This window comes from Anneissia japonica, unplaced genomic scaffold (genome assembly GCF_011630105.1).
Source record: "Anneissia japonica isolate Jap-2015-1 unplaced genomic scaffold, ASM1163010v1 scaffold1792_len1028045_cov167, whole genome shotgun sequence".
NCBI lineage: Eukaryota > Metazoa > Echinodermata > Crinoidea > Comatulida > Comatulidae > Anneissia > Anneissia japonica.
Window position 1 is genome coordinate 710,820 of NW_022742319.1, and position 15,932 is coordinate 726,751.

The following is a 15,932-nucleotide window of genomic DNA, read 5'->3' on the forward strand; positions in this document are numbered from 1 at the left end:
GACTGAATCTGTTTGCAACGAACGTGTCCACAGCTGTTTGATTATGCTAATCTCTCTGATCATAAACCGTCTTCTACATTAACTTTTAATTAGTTCTCTGCTATTTCTAAATATGACCTTATGAAAATTATAATAGTCCATCCATCTAGATCCTGTAGAAGAATTGATCAGTTTGCTTGCGCTCTGTGCTCCATTGTAAATGCATCACTTTCTTCTGGTAAATTTCCTACTTTGAGTTAAAAGCTGTTGTCACACCTAAATCACTATCAGATTTCATGCGACAAATAACTGTGATATGCCCATATTTGGCTGTAATATGCCATCATCATGCCCATATTATGGTCACATCAATTAAATTTGTCGCATAAAATGTGATAGTAAAGCAATCCATCGATATACAGCAATTATCAATACTTAATATAATACGCCCTGTGTTCGTTTTATTATTGGCAAGGTTACTAAGAAGGTGTTTTTTTTTCACAACTCTCTGGTTATTTCAATTATTATAAACCTTTATAATCCACATCAGTCTCTTCAAATTTAAAATTCTTGATTACCATTAACAAGAAATGTTGACTTTGATTTTTCCAAAATATAAATACAACAGGAAGGAAGATTTCATCTAACGAGTATAAAGAGTACATGAAAAATTAGACCGTCATATACTTCATTTTTTCCCAAAACCTGAACGGTCAGCTCCCCACCATCCCCTTATCCCGTATGGATCTTGTTATAACCATGTTTAAACGTTTGTTTAAAATAATTTATATAGACTATATATTTGTCATGTTTCTCCTCTCCTTAACAATTTTAATGGCGTCTACCTTTTTAAGATAACATTACGAATTCCGACATCGACTTTTTGTGTCTACTGCCCCAATCGGGGGTCGTACACACTATGTCATGGTGTAGCAAGCAATTAAAGATGGCAAAAAAGGGTAAATCCGGTGGAGGAATGATGGGTACTACTGCACTTGGGGCGCTCTATTGAAAATCGAATAGCGTTCGGAACTCCAACAAAATTGCGTTAGAAAGAAAATTTTCATGAAAAATCCAGATAAACTACAATAATACACACATCTGCATATTGAAGAACATAAGATTAAATTCAAAAACTACTGGGAGCCTATTTTTCAGTATCTTGCCCAATGGTTCGTTTCCTGTGTAATAATAGCGAAATTTCGCAAAATACGAAAACGATAACGAATCGTCATTCGTGTCACAAACATTCTTGACATTGTGTTGTACGATCTGAATATGATCCTTGATTACTGTAAAAGGCATGAATTGTCTACGTTGTGACAAAACCGGCTACTGTAAAGGAAGAGATGTCTAAAATTTTGATGACGTAAACGTATTCGGTATCGTTTTCGTAAGCTTGCGAAAAATCCGTATGATCTCCTCTCTCCTGCCTCATCCCATTTGGTGCGCTCGTTGATAGTTGCCCGCTGATTATACTTTTCCTCATGATTTTTTGACTCTTATACACATCTAGATGTGTATAAGAGACAGGGCTTATAGTAATATATTTCTCTTCTGGCTAAATCATACATCATTGTAGCCTTTCCATTAAGTTTTTTTTTTTTACAGTATTCTCAATTTTCTCAGCGCCTTGGGTTTCTATGTGAAAGGCGTTTCATAAATTCCTTTATCACAGTAATAATAATAATTAGGCCTATAAATAATAAAATTAAGCTATAACGGTCTCTGTGTACAGTGGCTGTCAGTGCAGTAGTTAGTGACCACGCCCATTAGAGACTCACCACAACCTGCGTGTTACCGTATATATTATCTGCTCCTTTCACCCTTTACCCTTTAGATAGGCAAAAAATGTGTCTGCCATTTGACGTTATCAGATATTAGAAGCCAAGGTATTTAAGACTATGGATTTTCTCAAGAACTGTTTTGTGAAGAAAGAGGAACACGGTCGCTAGGGAAGGCAATGTTCATAATTTAGCATGTGATTGGGTAAAACATGTCACACCAGTTCGTGGTGACCAAGATTGTAAAAACAACTCCACTCCCTAAGTAAAGCCTAATAAAAGAGACTGATAAAGTATCATTCCAACCTGCAAGTGCCGAGTGTACTAATAATAATTGATCGAAAAAGACGTCTTTATTATATAGATTATTATGATATCATCAGCGCGAGAAGGCTAAAATTATCATAAATAAAATATAAAATTAAGAAAAGGTCGTATTACGTTCAATGGAAGTTTATAGAAAATGTACTCGAAATTATTTTAGCAAAAAATCATCAAAATAAATCTAAGACTAACAAGCCAATGATAAGAACATCTTTACTGTTTTTTGAAAGATTAATACATCAAAGGAGGTCACGTCTTGTTTCATATCATTCAATTGTTTATTGTTTCCTCCCTAGATACAGCTGCCTCTTGTCCAATTCTTGGTTTTCTAGTTGATGATTGTGAAATAGCTACGATTGATGGTATTGACGGTGATGGGTATAAGCAAGAGTTTCGACAGCCATGTAACTGGCACCAAATATGTTATACATGCGTAAGTAGGCCTACATTTTGCATTGCCTTCATGAACTATCTAGATTTTTAATAGGTTTAAGTCAATATAAAATGTAAAAGAGCGAGATAACAGGCGGCTATACTGTTTATATTACGCCAATGTAAGAAAATGACTGACATATTTATGATGGTGATTGCGTTGAAGATAAATGATGCACATTGATGAAGAGGATGATGATGATGATGATGATAAAGAAGATGGTGAAATGATGATTGTGAAAATGATAATGGAGGATGATGATTTTAAAGTAATGATAATGATTATGATGATGATGATTAAATAATAGAGATGATAGCCAGTGGTAATAATAATGGTGACAATAATGATGACGATTATAATGATTGATTGTTTATCTATCTATTATTATCTATCTATACAAAAGGAAATTGTGCTGATGTGGTGATAAGAAAGTGCCAGCACCAACACAGCCATTATACAATGATACAATGTAGTAAAATTATAACATTAACTACCGGTACCTCTTAAAATAATTTATAATCTAATAATTTATTATATATACAGTATTATGCTCTCACATGAAAATAATAATAATAATAATAATAATTGTAATGATGTTGATGATTATAGACTTACGATTTTGAAATATTTGACTTTTGCAGAGATACATTATCATTATCAGAATAATCGAATTTATATTAAAATAATATCCTTCAATATTTCTTCACATTAACCATTTGTGTGATTTTAGGGAGCTGGTTACGGAATTTCTCAAGATATCTGCGACGAAGCTTTTTATTTGGAAATGCTTTCAAGGTGTGATAACTCCCCAACGTGCGTCGACAGAGCTGATTTCTTCTTACTTGCTGTTACGGAAGACAGAATTCCAATAAGGAACTCGCCTAGTGTGTGTCAAAGAAAATGTTTGAAAGATTTCCTGCTTGGGCTTGATGGATAATCAGAAGGTAAAAATAAGTTCTATAAATAATTTGAATTCTTTCTTTGTTTCTTTCTGTTTTTCCTATCAATATTTTCATGACAGAGAAGGCTTTCCAGTGGTAGGTTCATTAATAGTATGGGTCGGGGTTTTTTTTCAACACATATACAATTGCAGTGGATATTTATGAGGCCCTCTGACACACTGGAGTCAGTGGTGTATCTGGGAACTTTGAAATGGCGGAGCTGATGGGGACGCATAGGAAGGGTGGGTGCTCGATGATTAACTGAGGGGGTGCTAGGTCACAAAATAAGATGATATGAGACCATTTTTAACCATTTGAGCGTGTGGTTTGGGTTCGGACATTTTCAATGAGGGTGACGAGGATGGGGAGCTTTTATTTTGTGCTATAATTAAGTGGAATTAATGTGTCTACTATACAATAATCAAAATTAACCAAAAGGTAAGTCTAGGTCTACACTTAATATATTATTTAGTATATCTATCTATAATAATTTATACCTCACTATTTCCAATGAATTTATAGAGCCGAACTAAATGTAAAAACAAAATTGAAGGTAATTCTGGATCCTGTTTTGAGTTATGCAGTTCAACAAACGAATTTGAAAAAAAAACAAACAACTAAGTCTATTCCTTAAACTAAACCTTAAACTAACTATCAAATTACTTTTATATTTATTGGGTAACTTGTTTGAGTAGAAATATAATTGTCTCCTACAAGGCCTACTGTAAAACAAAGATTTATATAAAAGGCTAAGGCCTAGAGAGAAGAGTAGTTTTAGTCGTGAGAAAAAATCCAGCTGTCACAGGAATTGAACTCGGGCCATGTAATTTTGAAGGCAAGCATCTGAATCACCAAGCTATTCAACATCATGTTGTTTTTATTATTATTAGGGAAGTGTTCAGAGCTATATTGTGAAACTTGGCGGAGCTTGCAAAAAGTGTAGGATATCCTTCACCTTAGGGGTATACATTATTTCAAGATGCAAGATACAAGAGAACTTGATGTCATAAATCAAACGTGCGAAATAAGAAATTTGTCTTGCCTGCTGCAAAGACGAGGACAATTTACATAAGAAATTCAGGAGTACACAGATAAACTATCTAAACCAAACATAAACAACACTAATTATTAATAACATTATGAAGAAAACATCTTATGAGCCTATCATTAAATTTAATGCATTTATGTATTCCATACATATTGTTTCTAAGAAATTCACTATTTTGTATATTGTCTTAAATATTCAAGGACATCAGTAGACTATAATGGAAATGCGCCAAATTAAGGGCAATTTGGTAGAATATGTTCACGTAATTCCTTTTCAGGGATTGGATATTTTTCTCAGTAGGGAGGATAATTTGTCTGAGATTGAGAAATTTCAGCAAGGATATATTTTTATTTCACCAGCGGTTGGGATTTTATAAACTAGAGACGGGAGCTATCCCCAGGGTGAACTGTTTTCTCGGGGGATAAAATATTTCCTCCAGGGTTGAGAAATTGCCGTGATGTCGATAACCCGGTTATCACTATTGAGTTTGATATGTTGGATTGTTTAAGTTGTTACCCTACATTTGTCATCAATATCCACTATATTTCTTTAATAATTAAATCGAAGGGCACAATTTATGTTTTTATGTTTTGATTGACCACAGTTGCTCTTCCTATAAATAAAGTGTTAATGTCTTTAATATGCCTAGGTTTTTTTTAATTTATTTTTGTTCTTTATAAGGAGCACTTGAATTATTTTCCTACTTGGAGAAATATAATGATATCTGGATCTGAAACAATTATTACAACATCATCAGCACTTAGCATTTATAATCTATATTCGAAAAGACCTTATTAATTCACCTCACATCAAAGTTGACATAAAATGTTTCTTAAAACGTTTATTAAAGTCTTTACGACTGTTGTGAGCGTTTAAATTGAGGAATTTCACATTTTCTTTCATTGCGCATCATCATAAAATCCCAATTTATAATAATTATGCCAAACAATAAAATACCCCGAACATTTCCCACACTTATTGAATGATGAAGCTGTTGCTGTTTCTGCACATCCACCAAATAGTGAAGAGTTACAAAATGTTGTAAAATCATTCAAAATGATAAAAGTGTGGGAACAGATAACATCATAACATCAAAACATCAAGTCAGTAGTACTGAAGTGCAACAGAAGTGAGCTCCTTTTTGCATAGACTCTAGCTCTTATAACCATGATTTGGACAACACTGACAATTCCCAACTCTTGGCTGAACAGCAAAATAACCTGATGAAGGGAAATACCAATGAAGCAAAAAAGTACAGCCTCAGCAGAATGCTTTCAAAAGTTATTACATGGAGACTCAAATCTGCTTATGAGTCAATTTGGATTCCGGAGTAATACAACAACTGATGCAATTTTTATTACTAGATCTGTTATTGAGAAGCATCAAGGTACAATTATTGCTACGTACATTGATCTTATTTCTGCATACGACCACGTACTAAGACACATAATGTTCAAAGTCTTATTTGCGCAGCACAAAAGCTGCACACATCACCTCACTATTAAGGGCTATGTATGATGGAACAAGAACTTGCATCAGCGGGATGAAGCTAAGCAGAATTTAATAGAATAATATTTGATACCTGCAGAAGATATGGGCTAAATGTATTTCTATAAAAAAAACGAAGACACAAATGTTTGGTAAAAATAAATTAGCAGATGGATGCTTCACTCACCATAGAACTTCAAGTGTTACAGGAAAGTTTTGAAAGAGGTCCTGAAAGATCACGATGTCTATATGAAAACAAGAAAGACAATTTTAGAGGCGCGGTTTGTGTTCGGTCCAGACTCCATGGTACCTAAGCCTGGTTTCCGAATGAAAGTGGATTAAGATGTTGGAAACGTGTTGGTACAAACGGTTGAGACAGATGGTCAAGAGAGGGTTTGACAGAGTAAGAAATGTAGTGCAACCATCTGAAGAAGAATGCTTCAACCGTATATTTTAATCCAAGGATGAGAGAAATTGTTGGAACATCACCATTGACAGACTTTATATACAGCCAGTACATTATATATAGCGGTCATGATTGCAGAGGGCCTAATACAAAAAAGATGTTATTTGGTGTTCCAACTAGGCGGTAATACCGTGACCATTGGTTTAAGATATTTCGTATTGTAAGCATAGAAGTCAGAAACGAAAGCCATTACACAATCAAAAGAAAAACTTAACGAACACCTAAGCATGCTGTTTAATGCTGAACAGGTTTTTGGCTCCAGCTCTATGACGTAGAAGAACGAGGCGCATCACATAACTGCCCCCTCAAAAACTAATTAATTTTACCGATGAAAACGAAACATTATTTTGTTTTTGTGGAAGAAAAGTCGGTATCTAAAAATATAGTACTTAATACACTAAAATATTAAAATATTTTCATTTATTCAATTTCAGATTTTCTAGACCTGGGAGAGAAGTTTGCATGCAAGACAAAACTGGACGTAGCAACACCAAGTTTGAAAACCTTGTGCCTGGGAGGAAGTTTTTTTCATAATGATTAAGAATATTTTGATCTTTTTTATATTTTGTTGATTATGCGAACATTGCAGACATTGGCGTTTTTAAATCAAATGGTAGGCATATCTGGCAGTGGATTTGAGTGGGAAGGCAGCTTATTACCTTCATCAACCATGGGGATTTTTTAAATAAATAATTCCCATGAAAAAAACACTATAAAAACACTAAATAAACACTAAACACACTAAACTAAAGTGTATCCAAGATATTAAATCAACTAATTTTTAGAAATTTTAGAATACAGGGCATTGAGACAGATTCCCATAATCGATTAATATTTCTATACTACGCCAACATTTTCATGAAATAATTATAAACCTACTTCCGTTTTTATGGGTAGTACACAATAATGGTAGATATATTATATAATGTTTAAATCCACCTATGGTTTCTGTAAACATATTCCTCAATAATGGTGACTCCCCATTATAAATATCCGATATTACTACTTTTATCAACACGATGTGAATTTCGTTTCAATGATCTAAATGAAATTGGACAATAACTCTGATGTACAACAGTTATGCGCAATTCCAGACTCGCAATGATTAAAAAAAGTACACGATTATAAACGTTGGACTGTTCGCTCTTTTTACGACCAGGACGCAGTGGCGTTTCCAGGAGTCTTGAATTGGGTGTGGGGGCTGATGTGGGAGGGGGTGGGCGAAGATGGAGTGGGGGAACACCCTACCCCTAGATACGTCACTGTCTGAACGAGCATTGGGATGCTGTCTGGGATTATAACGGCCATGTGTATAGAACGCAGCATTATTCATCCATCATTCTCTGTTGTTTAGAGTACCGTACGTTACGTCGTGTAAATTGATGTTTTGCTCGTCAGGACCAAGTCATGTGAAACAAAGGTGTAATTTTCGATGCGATGTTCTTTTGTGATTTTTCTTTCTGACAAAAAAAAAATAAATTGTAATCGTCTATTTTAGAGGCACGTATACAAGGCCTATCCAAACCACAATTTGATTATTTCGTATATTATAGTTCATGTGTTGGTGTTTTTAGCACTGCCTGGCTTTCACATTTCATCCCATTGCCAAAGTATGATAATATCTAGAAATATTAATGAATATTATACCGTATTTAAAGGGGAAAATAGGTTTGAGATGGAACCTTAATAGTAAGGGTAAAACAGGCAAAAAGATGTCCTTTGCAGTCAAGTGACTACATAATAAGCACAATTCGGATTCTTTTCCGTATAGTAAGTTCTTGTGTTAGAATAAAATGTGTATTAACTATTTTTTAATTGTATGGCTTGTTTTGTGATATAAGAATTCAATTGGCAGTTAGTTCAAAGATTATGACGTCAGATAAACCATCCGTTGCAATTTGCAATCAATCTCCGATTGATAACAACATCATTGTATTATGACGATTGATTTTAGTGTAGTGAAGGAGATGCCGTTTAGTATTATTATTCATGCGATGGCTATTTTCTGTAAAAGATAAATGGAACTTAAGAGATTCACTCCTTAGAAAAAGTCGTATGTTACAAAAGGATGTTAATAAATAACTATGACGTAATTGATGTGCCAGTCAATCATAGATGTCTATTAAATGGTGGTGGTTGTTGTCATTTGTTTATATGCCAATAGGCAGTGAAGGTGGTTGTAGTGGTGATGGGGATGGAGGTTATGTTGGTACTAAAAAAAATTCCAGTTACCTAATTTTGAACAGACTGATAATTATTAAAAGTTTTTTTATTTTTTTATTTTTTGGAGAGTTGCTGAAACATTGTGGATCATAGATGATTACATTCCTGCTAAAATACAACCATTTTGATGAAGAGACAAATTATCTACAAACAGATCTTAATTAATGTCTCAAGGTTCAAACTATTGTGTAACGTTTTTTAACAATTGTGAACGCGTTTTAAAGAAGATTGACACTTAGCTGCCCATTCGTGTAGGCCTACAGCGAAAATGTACCAGAACCATAGAGGTATAATAAGAATACTAGAGCGCTAACCGCAATGTATTCAATGTTCGAAATAGGCAGAACTGTGTGTGTGTACCATCCAAGATGGCTGCCACAGATTTAGCCAATCAAAATTCGCTCAGCACCATCGTTTGCAATTGCGCCCTCAATTTACTCAGAAAGTTCGGTACAGCCATAGAGATATAATAAGAATAATAGCTCTATGGGCCCATCACTCTGCATTGCTGCGCCATCTTGTTAGCACTCTAGTTGTTTAATAGCTCTATGACCAGAACGGAGATCGGGGGAATTACTCCTCCCCACAGTTAGACAGGCATGGACCCCCTCCCCCTCCGTCGTATAATATAACCCACTGTCGACTTAATATCCCGTAGTCCTACCTACGAACTCGTACGTAAAATTATTATATCGTCTACGAGATAATTAACTCGTACGTAGGCCTACGACTTAATATCTCGTACACGTACGAGATAACTGTCTATATGAAGCACCGACTGCTCATTCATCCAGCAGTTATGCTTTTACACAATCAATTTAACCAATTTCAGACCACCTGAAAATGTTGAAGTGGTCTTGAGATTTGGTTTGTGTTAAAAGTGGAGTTGAATAGCTTGGTGGTTAAGCTTGGGTTTGGTAGTTTGTGTCACTGTGGAGTAGAATAGCTGTCTGGTTAAGAAGCTTGCTTTCCAATCCCAGGGTCCTGGGTTCAATTCCTGCCACGGTAAGGGATCGTTCACAATTCACATTTTCACAAGTGCACCAACAGTTGATTCAAAATATCATGTAATAATTGAAAATAATAGATTGATATTATCAACAGCCATGGATACAATAGACATTTTAAGTAACCAAATACGATGAGCTGTTCCATACAGTTGCGGCTGCAACATAAAATGATCTCTGACCCCACTAATTTCTGACCTTACGCAAGTTTTAGATCAATGATCGTAGGTCTATTCGAGATGGTTCACAAAATATGGAGAATGGTTTTGGAAAATCAACATTTTTTATGTAGCCTACAACTTTCAGGGGGAGGAAGGGATAGGCCCTACCGAAAAAAATAGGCCTACAGTTTGTACACTTGCGAAAATGTTGATAATTGTGAACCACCCCTAACAGCATTCTTTCTCACGACCAAAACAACTTAACTCCCTAAGCCTCATGAGACTTGGTCTATAAAGCATCATGTGTTTATGTTTGTCATGTGAAGGGATTGCCAACTACAGTATTTAATAGGACAGTAATTAAGTCGCTATTGGTACTTTGGTCGTGTGCCTAAAGGAATAAAATTTTAAGAAATAAAATTAAATAAAAGCTTAAGAATGTTATTTGGTACTTTGAAAAATTGGTCTCGAATTAGAGGTGTTTGGAATTCTAGAGGGTTCTGTATTTTTACACAAAATAATCGGAAAAACGGATTCAATTAACAGCGGTGCCAGCCTTTTTCAACAGGGTAGTTTTACACTAGCCAAGGGCCTAGAGAAACCCCGTCGGGATCTCTGGGCCCTCATCTGTCCCCTTGTGAAAACTCTTCAAGTAAAAAAAAAAAAAACAGTAATACCATGGACCTATAACAGTGCACCCTCCAATTCGAGATCCTCTTATTCTGAAATCCTTTGCCAGTGAAGTCACCCGTCTGTCTGTGGTCCTCCATCTGGAACCCGTTTGGAATGGTTGTCGGCAAATCCCTTAAATTAGGAGAAAAAAATAGTATAATACATGAATGTACCTTCCAATTCGAGACTGATCCATTTCCCGGCGCGGATCCAGAGTTTACCCTGACTATCGCACAGAATGATTTCGAGGGTGGGGTTGTTCAGGGAAGGGGACTGGAGATCCTCCTTCGAAATTTTTTTAGTTTTATAGATGCTTGGAAATGCACTTATGATGATAAAGAAGATGATGATGAGAAGGCAGCAGGCAGTGTAGCTAGGTGATGACAGGCTCCAGGATTAGTTACCGGGTCGTTTGATGTGATTGTTAAGTGTCAACCGAGGCTCGTAGCCTGAGTTACGGTTAGTGGTTTGGCAACATTATCGTCATGTTTTCAATGCACACAGACGTCGGACAGCAGAAATTGCCCATTGTCCACAAGTTATGTTATATGATTTATGATATCTGTTTCTTATAGAAAGTGATATTAAACCCACAAAATATCTGTTCAGGAATATTCGTTTACTACTGTTATATTCTGTCAGTTAAAAATGTAAAAATAAATCAAACATAGCAAAAATAAAAAGAATACCAATAAATCAAAAAGTGAAAAAAAGGAAACTTACACTAAAAAAAAATCAAAGTGTGAACAACCTCGTATATCCTGGTACCAGGGGAACTTGCCAAGTAGTTGGGTTTTATTCAGTGGCGGATCCGGGGGGATGAGGGCACGTGTCCCCCCCCCCCACGTCAGTCAAGCCGAAAAATTAAAAAGAGTGAGAAAAATTTGAGTTAAAAGAGGAAAAAGGAAAAGAGGACACTGCACCCATGACTTCAGTGGCGATCCAGCAGTGGGGTGAAAGGAGAGCTCGATTATTTGCCACTTTTTACACCAACCATGATGGGGCTGAGGTGGGCGCGGCGGCGAGAACTTCATTACCCCCACCCCCATCCCGTCTGAAATTCTCTGTATCTATAGACTCTCCTTTCTTCTCATCAACTGGAAGCTCTGACGTTTAGCTTTACCGTTTTTATTTGAATTTAAACAATTTGAGGTACTGATTAACGTTTTTGCAATTCTCTTAAAAGAAAATCGAAGATTACACAATGGAAATGAGCACGAGAACGCTTTCTATTTAGTGCCTCTTGGGTCGCAGTTTGAGTATTGCAGGTTTTTTTGTTTTTTGTTTTTTGTTTTTGTTTTTTTGTTTTTTTTTTATTTTTGTTTCTTTCTGTTTTTGTTTTGTTTTGTTTTTTGTTTTTTTGTGTTTTTTTTTATGTTTGTTTCTTTCTGTTGTTTTTTTTTTTTCTGTTCTATGGATTTGAAATTCTGAAATAAAAGATGAATAAATGAATGAATATTGTATGCGCTGTAAATAAGTAATTATCTTTAATAACTTTTATTTTTTTAAATAATTTTTTTTTATCTCACTCACTCCAATAGTTTTTTCTATAACATTCGTTATAACAGTAAATTGATAATTAAAAAGTAATAGTAAAAGTTAAAATATTAAGTTGTTGCTTTATTGTGATTTTGACATATTGAAATTTGACACGTTGTTAAATCAATCAATTTTTTTTTACCTAACCGTCTTTATATAGGGCCAAGTATTTTTGAGACTATAATTAATGTTGTACGCAATTATTCAAATTAAAAATGTGTGTGCATATTAGTTGGTATTGTTAGATAGTCACACGATATTTTGACATTGTCTACTTTACTGATATGCAACAAGTCCCCAACATTTTCTCACCCCCGGGTCCCATGACTCGTCGTATTAGAGGGTATTAATATAGTCACATCTACTGCAAATATTTGTAGGTCTACAGAAGATTTGTTGTTTTTGTTTTTTTTTTTTTTTAATAATAAAATTCTCATTTGACATTTTACCTTAGCCTAAATTATTTTGTTCTTAATTTTTAAGCGATTTCTGCCTCAAAGTTCTTACAAAATGTGTTCTTGTCAAAAAATAATAAAAAGGGTATAGCATGATGTGGGTATGAAATGAAAGCCTACTGTATACTATTCACATCATGAACGCGTTTAGCAAATGAATGACGCGCTTGAACACTTACCGCGTACCTGGTGATACAGTGATACCATTTTTTGTTTACACACGGTTTGGGCCTCTCTTGTTAATAAGAACAGACACTGAAATGGCACCTATTGATAACATTGGTGTGTGGGGAGAACCGACCTCTACTCTAGACTGGTGTGAACAAAACTACGTTAATTCCATGTACATTGCAGAGTTCTGTGAGTATATTTCGGATGTTGAATTACGAACGATGGCCTTGCTGGCCTAGACTACTGTGTAATCTACCGTAGTGTAGGCCTTGACTCTAACAGTAAAGGGCACTCACACCTGCCGAAAAGACAATTGATGATTACTATGTCAGGAAAAATTTGGTACGGGGCCAAAATCGGTCCGCCGGAATTACCTGCCAAATATAGTCCACATAAGCCAAAATTGGTCCGGCGTCTTTTTTGGTAGTGATAACTTGTACAGTATTTTTATAAGGTTGTTCATATTTTTTTGTAATCAAATGACTAGATAAATATCATATATCTCTCATTATTTATATATAGCCTAATATGTTTTCATTTGTTATTATACGTGTGAAATCTCTGGTGAAAATTAAGTAAAGTTAAACGATGTGGTCTTAAATCATGTTGGTCTGCTGGAGTTAATTTTTTTTACCTTGTTTTGTTTCGGTTGTGTGAGAATTCTGACCCCTTTATTTCATGTATTAGAACATCTATTGTATGATCTAATACCCCAGACAATAATCCGGAATATTTAAAACTAATAAATCAGTCTTTTAGGCCCAAACGTAGGCCTAACCACAGCCACCGAAAATGGGGCACGCTGTTTGTATTGCGGCTAGGAAATGCATTATCTGGTGGGTTTGATAAAACACTTCCTCAAAAGCTTAACGAATCATTCTGTTTACTGAAAAGACTTTGCAAGTGTGGGAGAAGCATAATACTTCCCTCCACTCCACGGGAGAGGGAATCATACCCTACGAGCAGCAGACAAGTTACAAATGAAGTGGCCAGGCTGACGCAGACCAATTTTATCCAAGCGGGAGCAGTTATTAGCGGCTAAAATCGGTCCGGAGGACCGATTTTAGTAGTCCGACGGACCGATTTTGGCAGCCAAAATCTGTCCGCCAAACATTTTTTGGCCCGGACCAATTTTGGCGTGACAGGACCACTCTACTGTATATACGTCACTATGCAAGGCCTACAGCTACTACAATCATCTATCTTTGCTCAGCACTGATCATGAGATGAACAATCATGACCAGGGAAAATTGTAATCTCTCATTCATGGATGGATTTTTCCTAGGTATTTTTTATTTAAAAGTTTTAGTTGCTGTCATTGTCTGGTTTAATGCAAAGAATCGAGTTATAATTATTTTGAAAAAAAAAAAATCATTGTAACTTTATGTGCAACCAAGGGCCTTCTGACCTAGCTAGACGGGGAAGGGTTTGCAAGGGGATGTCCCCCTCACTAGTGAGTTGTTTTTGTTAAGGGGCCTCTGGATGGCCGGGAATGGTGCTCGCAGACTTAAAAAATACTTTTATTAAATGTGGAGTTGATAAAATTCAATTGTTATTATACAGTCAAACTCAACTCAATAAACATGCATTTTATATCATATAGGCCTTTTTTTTTTCTTTTTTTTTTTGGCTCAACTTCCTTACAAGCTCTGACCATTGGACCTGTCTGATGAGTGGGCTTAAGTCCCTGCTGCCCTTCCTGCTTACGCTGCCACTGATCACAACGTTGGAACAACATATTAAATGTTGTTTCATCAGAAATTAGTTTGTAAAAATGTATGTATGGTTCTACAAAAACTGATAACTAACAATATTATTATAATGTGAAATTGTTAGCTGAGAGCCTGACCTCTAACCCTACCCCTTCCCAGTTTTTTTTTAGACACAGACACAGTACTGCAGCACGTACTCTACAGTAGTTACTACAGAACCCATTACAGTTACTGCATCACCACACCAATTAATACACTAGCCTTGGTGCACACTGTAACATGTACAGTACTACCACGTGAAGCACCACCATTACTGGTTCAGTCTTCATTTACAGGTTTAGCCTGTGTTAATAGATTGAAGATTGTTATTTTGTTCTGTGAAAAAGTGGTCTCCAATTAGCAGTGGTGGCGCCGCCAGCGGGTGGATGGGAGGAGGGGCTTAATTCCCCCCACCAGTCATGTCAATTCCCCACCGGACAGGTCAAGACCATAAAAATATATAAATATTAAGCCAACACAAGTCACAGTCACAGTCTGAAGGTGCCATTTCCAGCCTTCCAGAGGCTGCTGTTCTTAAAAAAAATCTCATTTGAGAGGGGGAACTCTCTCCCAACCCCCTTCAAATAGCTCTGGCATACGATCTCAAGTCCCCCTGTTGGACATCTTAGCCCCTCCCCCTCCCCCCCCCCAGAAAATATATCCTAGAGCTGCCACTGCCAATTAGAGGGGTCTCAGTGTCTTAAATTGTATGGTGCACTGTATTTGATAACAATTCAGTACATGAAAATACCCTCTCAAACCATTTTTTTTTTGGTTTTACTATTTTTCAGGGAATACTGTGAGTAATGTATTTATGATATTTCCACCATTGATTGGAATACGGTTCGCTGTCAAGGATGGGTTGGAAAGGCGATTTGTACTCGCTTTCTTTGGCCTCCTGAGTAAGTAAGGCCTTTAGAATATAAACATTTTTATAGTGCATACTGTAGTCCGCCTCAAACAAAGGCTATACTCACAGTGCTAATTTCACAGAACAGATGTTAAAGGATAGATTTAGTCTGATATTAGTTTGTTTTTTTTTTTTTTAAGTATTTAATATCTGACACATCATGTTTTTCATTTCCTTGTAGTTGTTGGAATTGGTTCCTGGTTTTTCCATATGACACTCCTTTACCAGATGCAGGTAAGATCATTAAATAATAAACACACCTCCAAAAATGCACAGAGCTTTTTTATTTCTTTTTTCTTTGGTTTAGTAATGTTGACTATAATTTTCGTTTGTTGTTCACATGATTAATTAACACTGTACTATACTGATTATCTTTATTGCTATTATTTTATTCAAATTATAAATATTATATAATTTTTATTATTATTGCTAAATATTATTTTTATATTTATTATTCAATAAATCATGATAATAATGATAAATATAAAGACTTCATAAATGTTACACAAGATTACTGTTATAATTAAAATTTTTTTGATAATCATAGAAATACCGACATACTAATATTAATTATCAAAAG

At 35.5% G+C, this 15,932-nt stretch overlaps 2 protein-coding genes across 3 annotated transcripts in view; both read left to right on the top strand.

The window, feature by feature from the left end:
• LOC117119103 overlaps positions 1-8,590 on the top strand; it is a 30,432-nt gene extending 21,842 nt beyond the window's left edge. For both annotated transcript variants that reach the window (XM_033263914.1, XM_033263915.1), the window contains 3 exons: positions 2,384-2,520; positions 3,251-3,464; positions 6,898-8,590. In XM_033263914.1, the coding sequence (XP_033119805.1) occupies positions 2,384-2,520; positions 3,251-3,457 (344 nt within the window). In that variant the 3' untranslated portion in view covers positions 3,458-3,464; positions 6,898-8,590. The remainder of the gene's footprint in view (positions 1-2,383; positions 2,521-3,250; positions 3,465-6,897) is intronic.
• Positions 8,591-12,731: 4,141 nt separating this feature from the next.
• Positions 12,732-15,932, top strand: part of LOC117119106 (alkaline ceramidase 3-like) — a 23,531-nt gene continuing 20,330 nt past the window's right edge. The window contains exons 1-3 of the mRNA XM_033263919.1: positions 12,732-12,880; positions 15,234-15,344; positions 15,534-15,586. Coding sequence (XP_033119810.1) covers positions 12,781-12,880; positions 15,234-15,344; positions 15,534-15,586 — 264 coding nt within the window. The 5' untranslated portion in view covers positions 12,732-12,780. The remainder of the gene's footprint in view (positions 12,881-15,233; positions 15,345-15,533; positions 15,587-15,932) is intronic.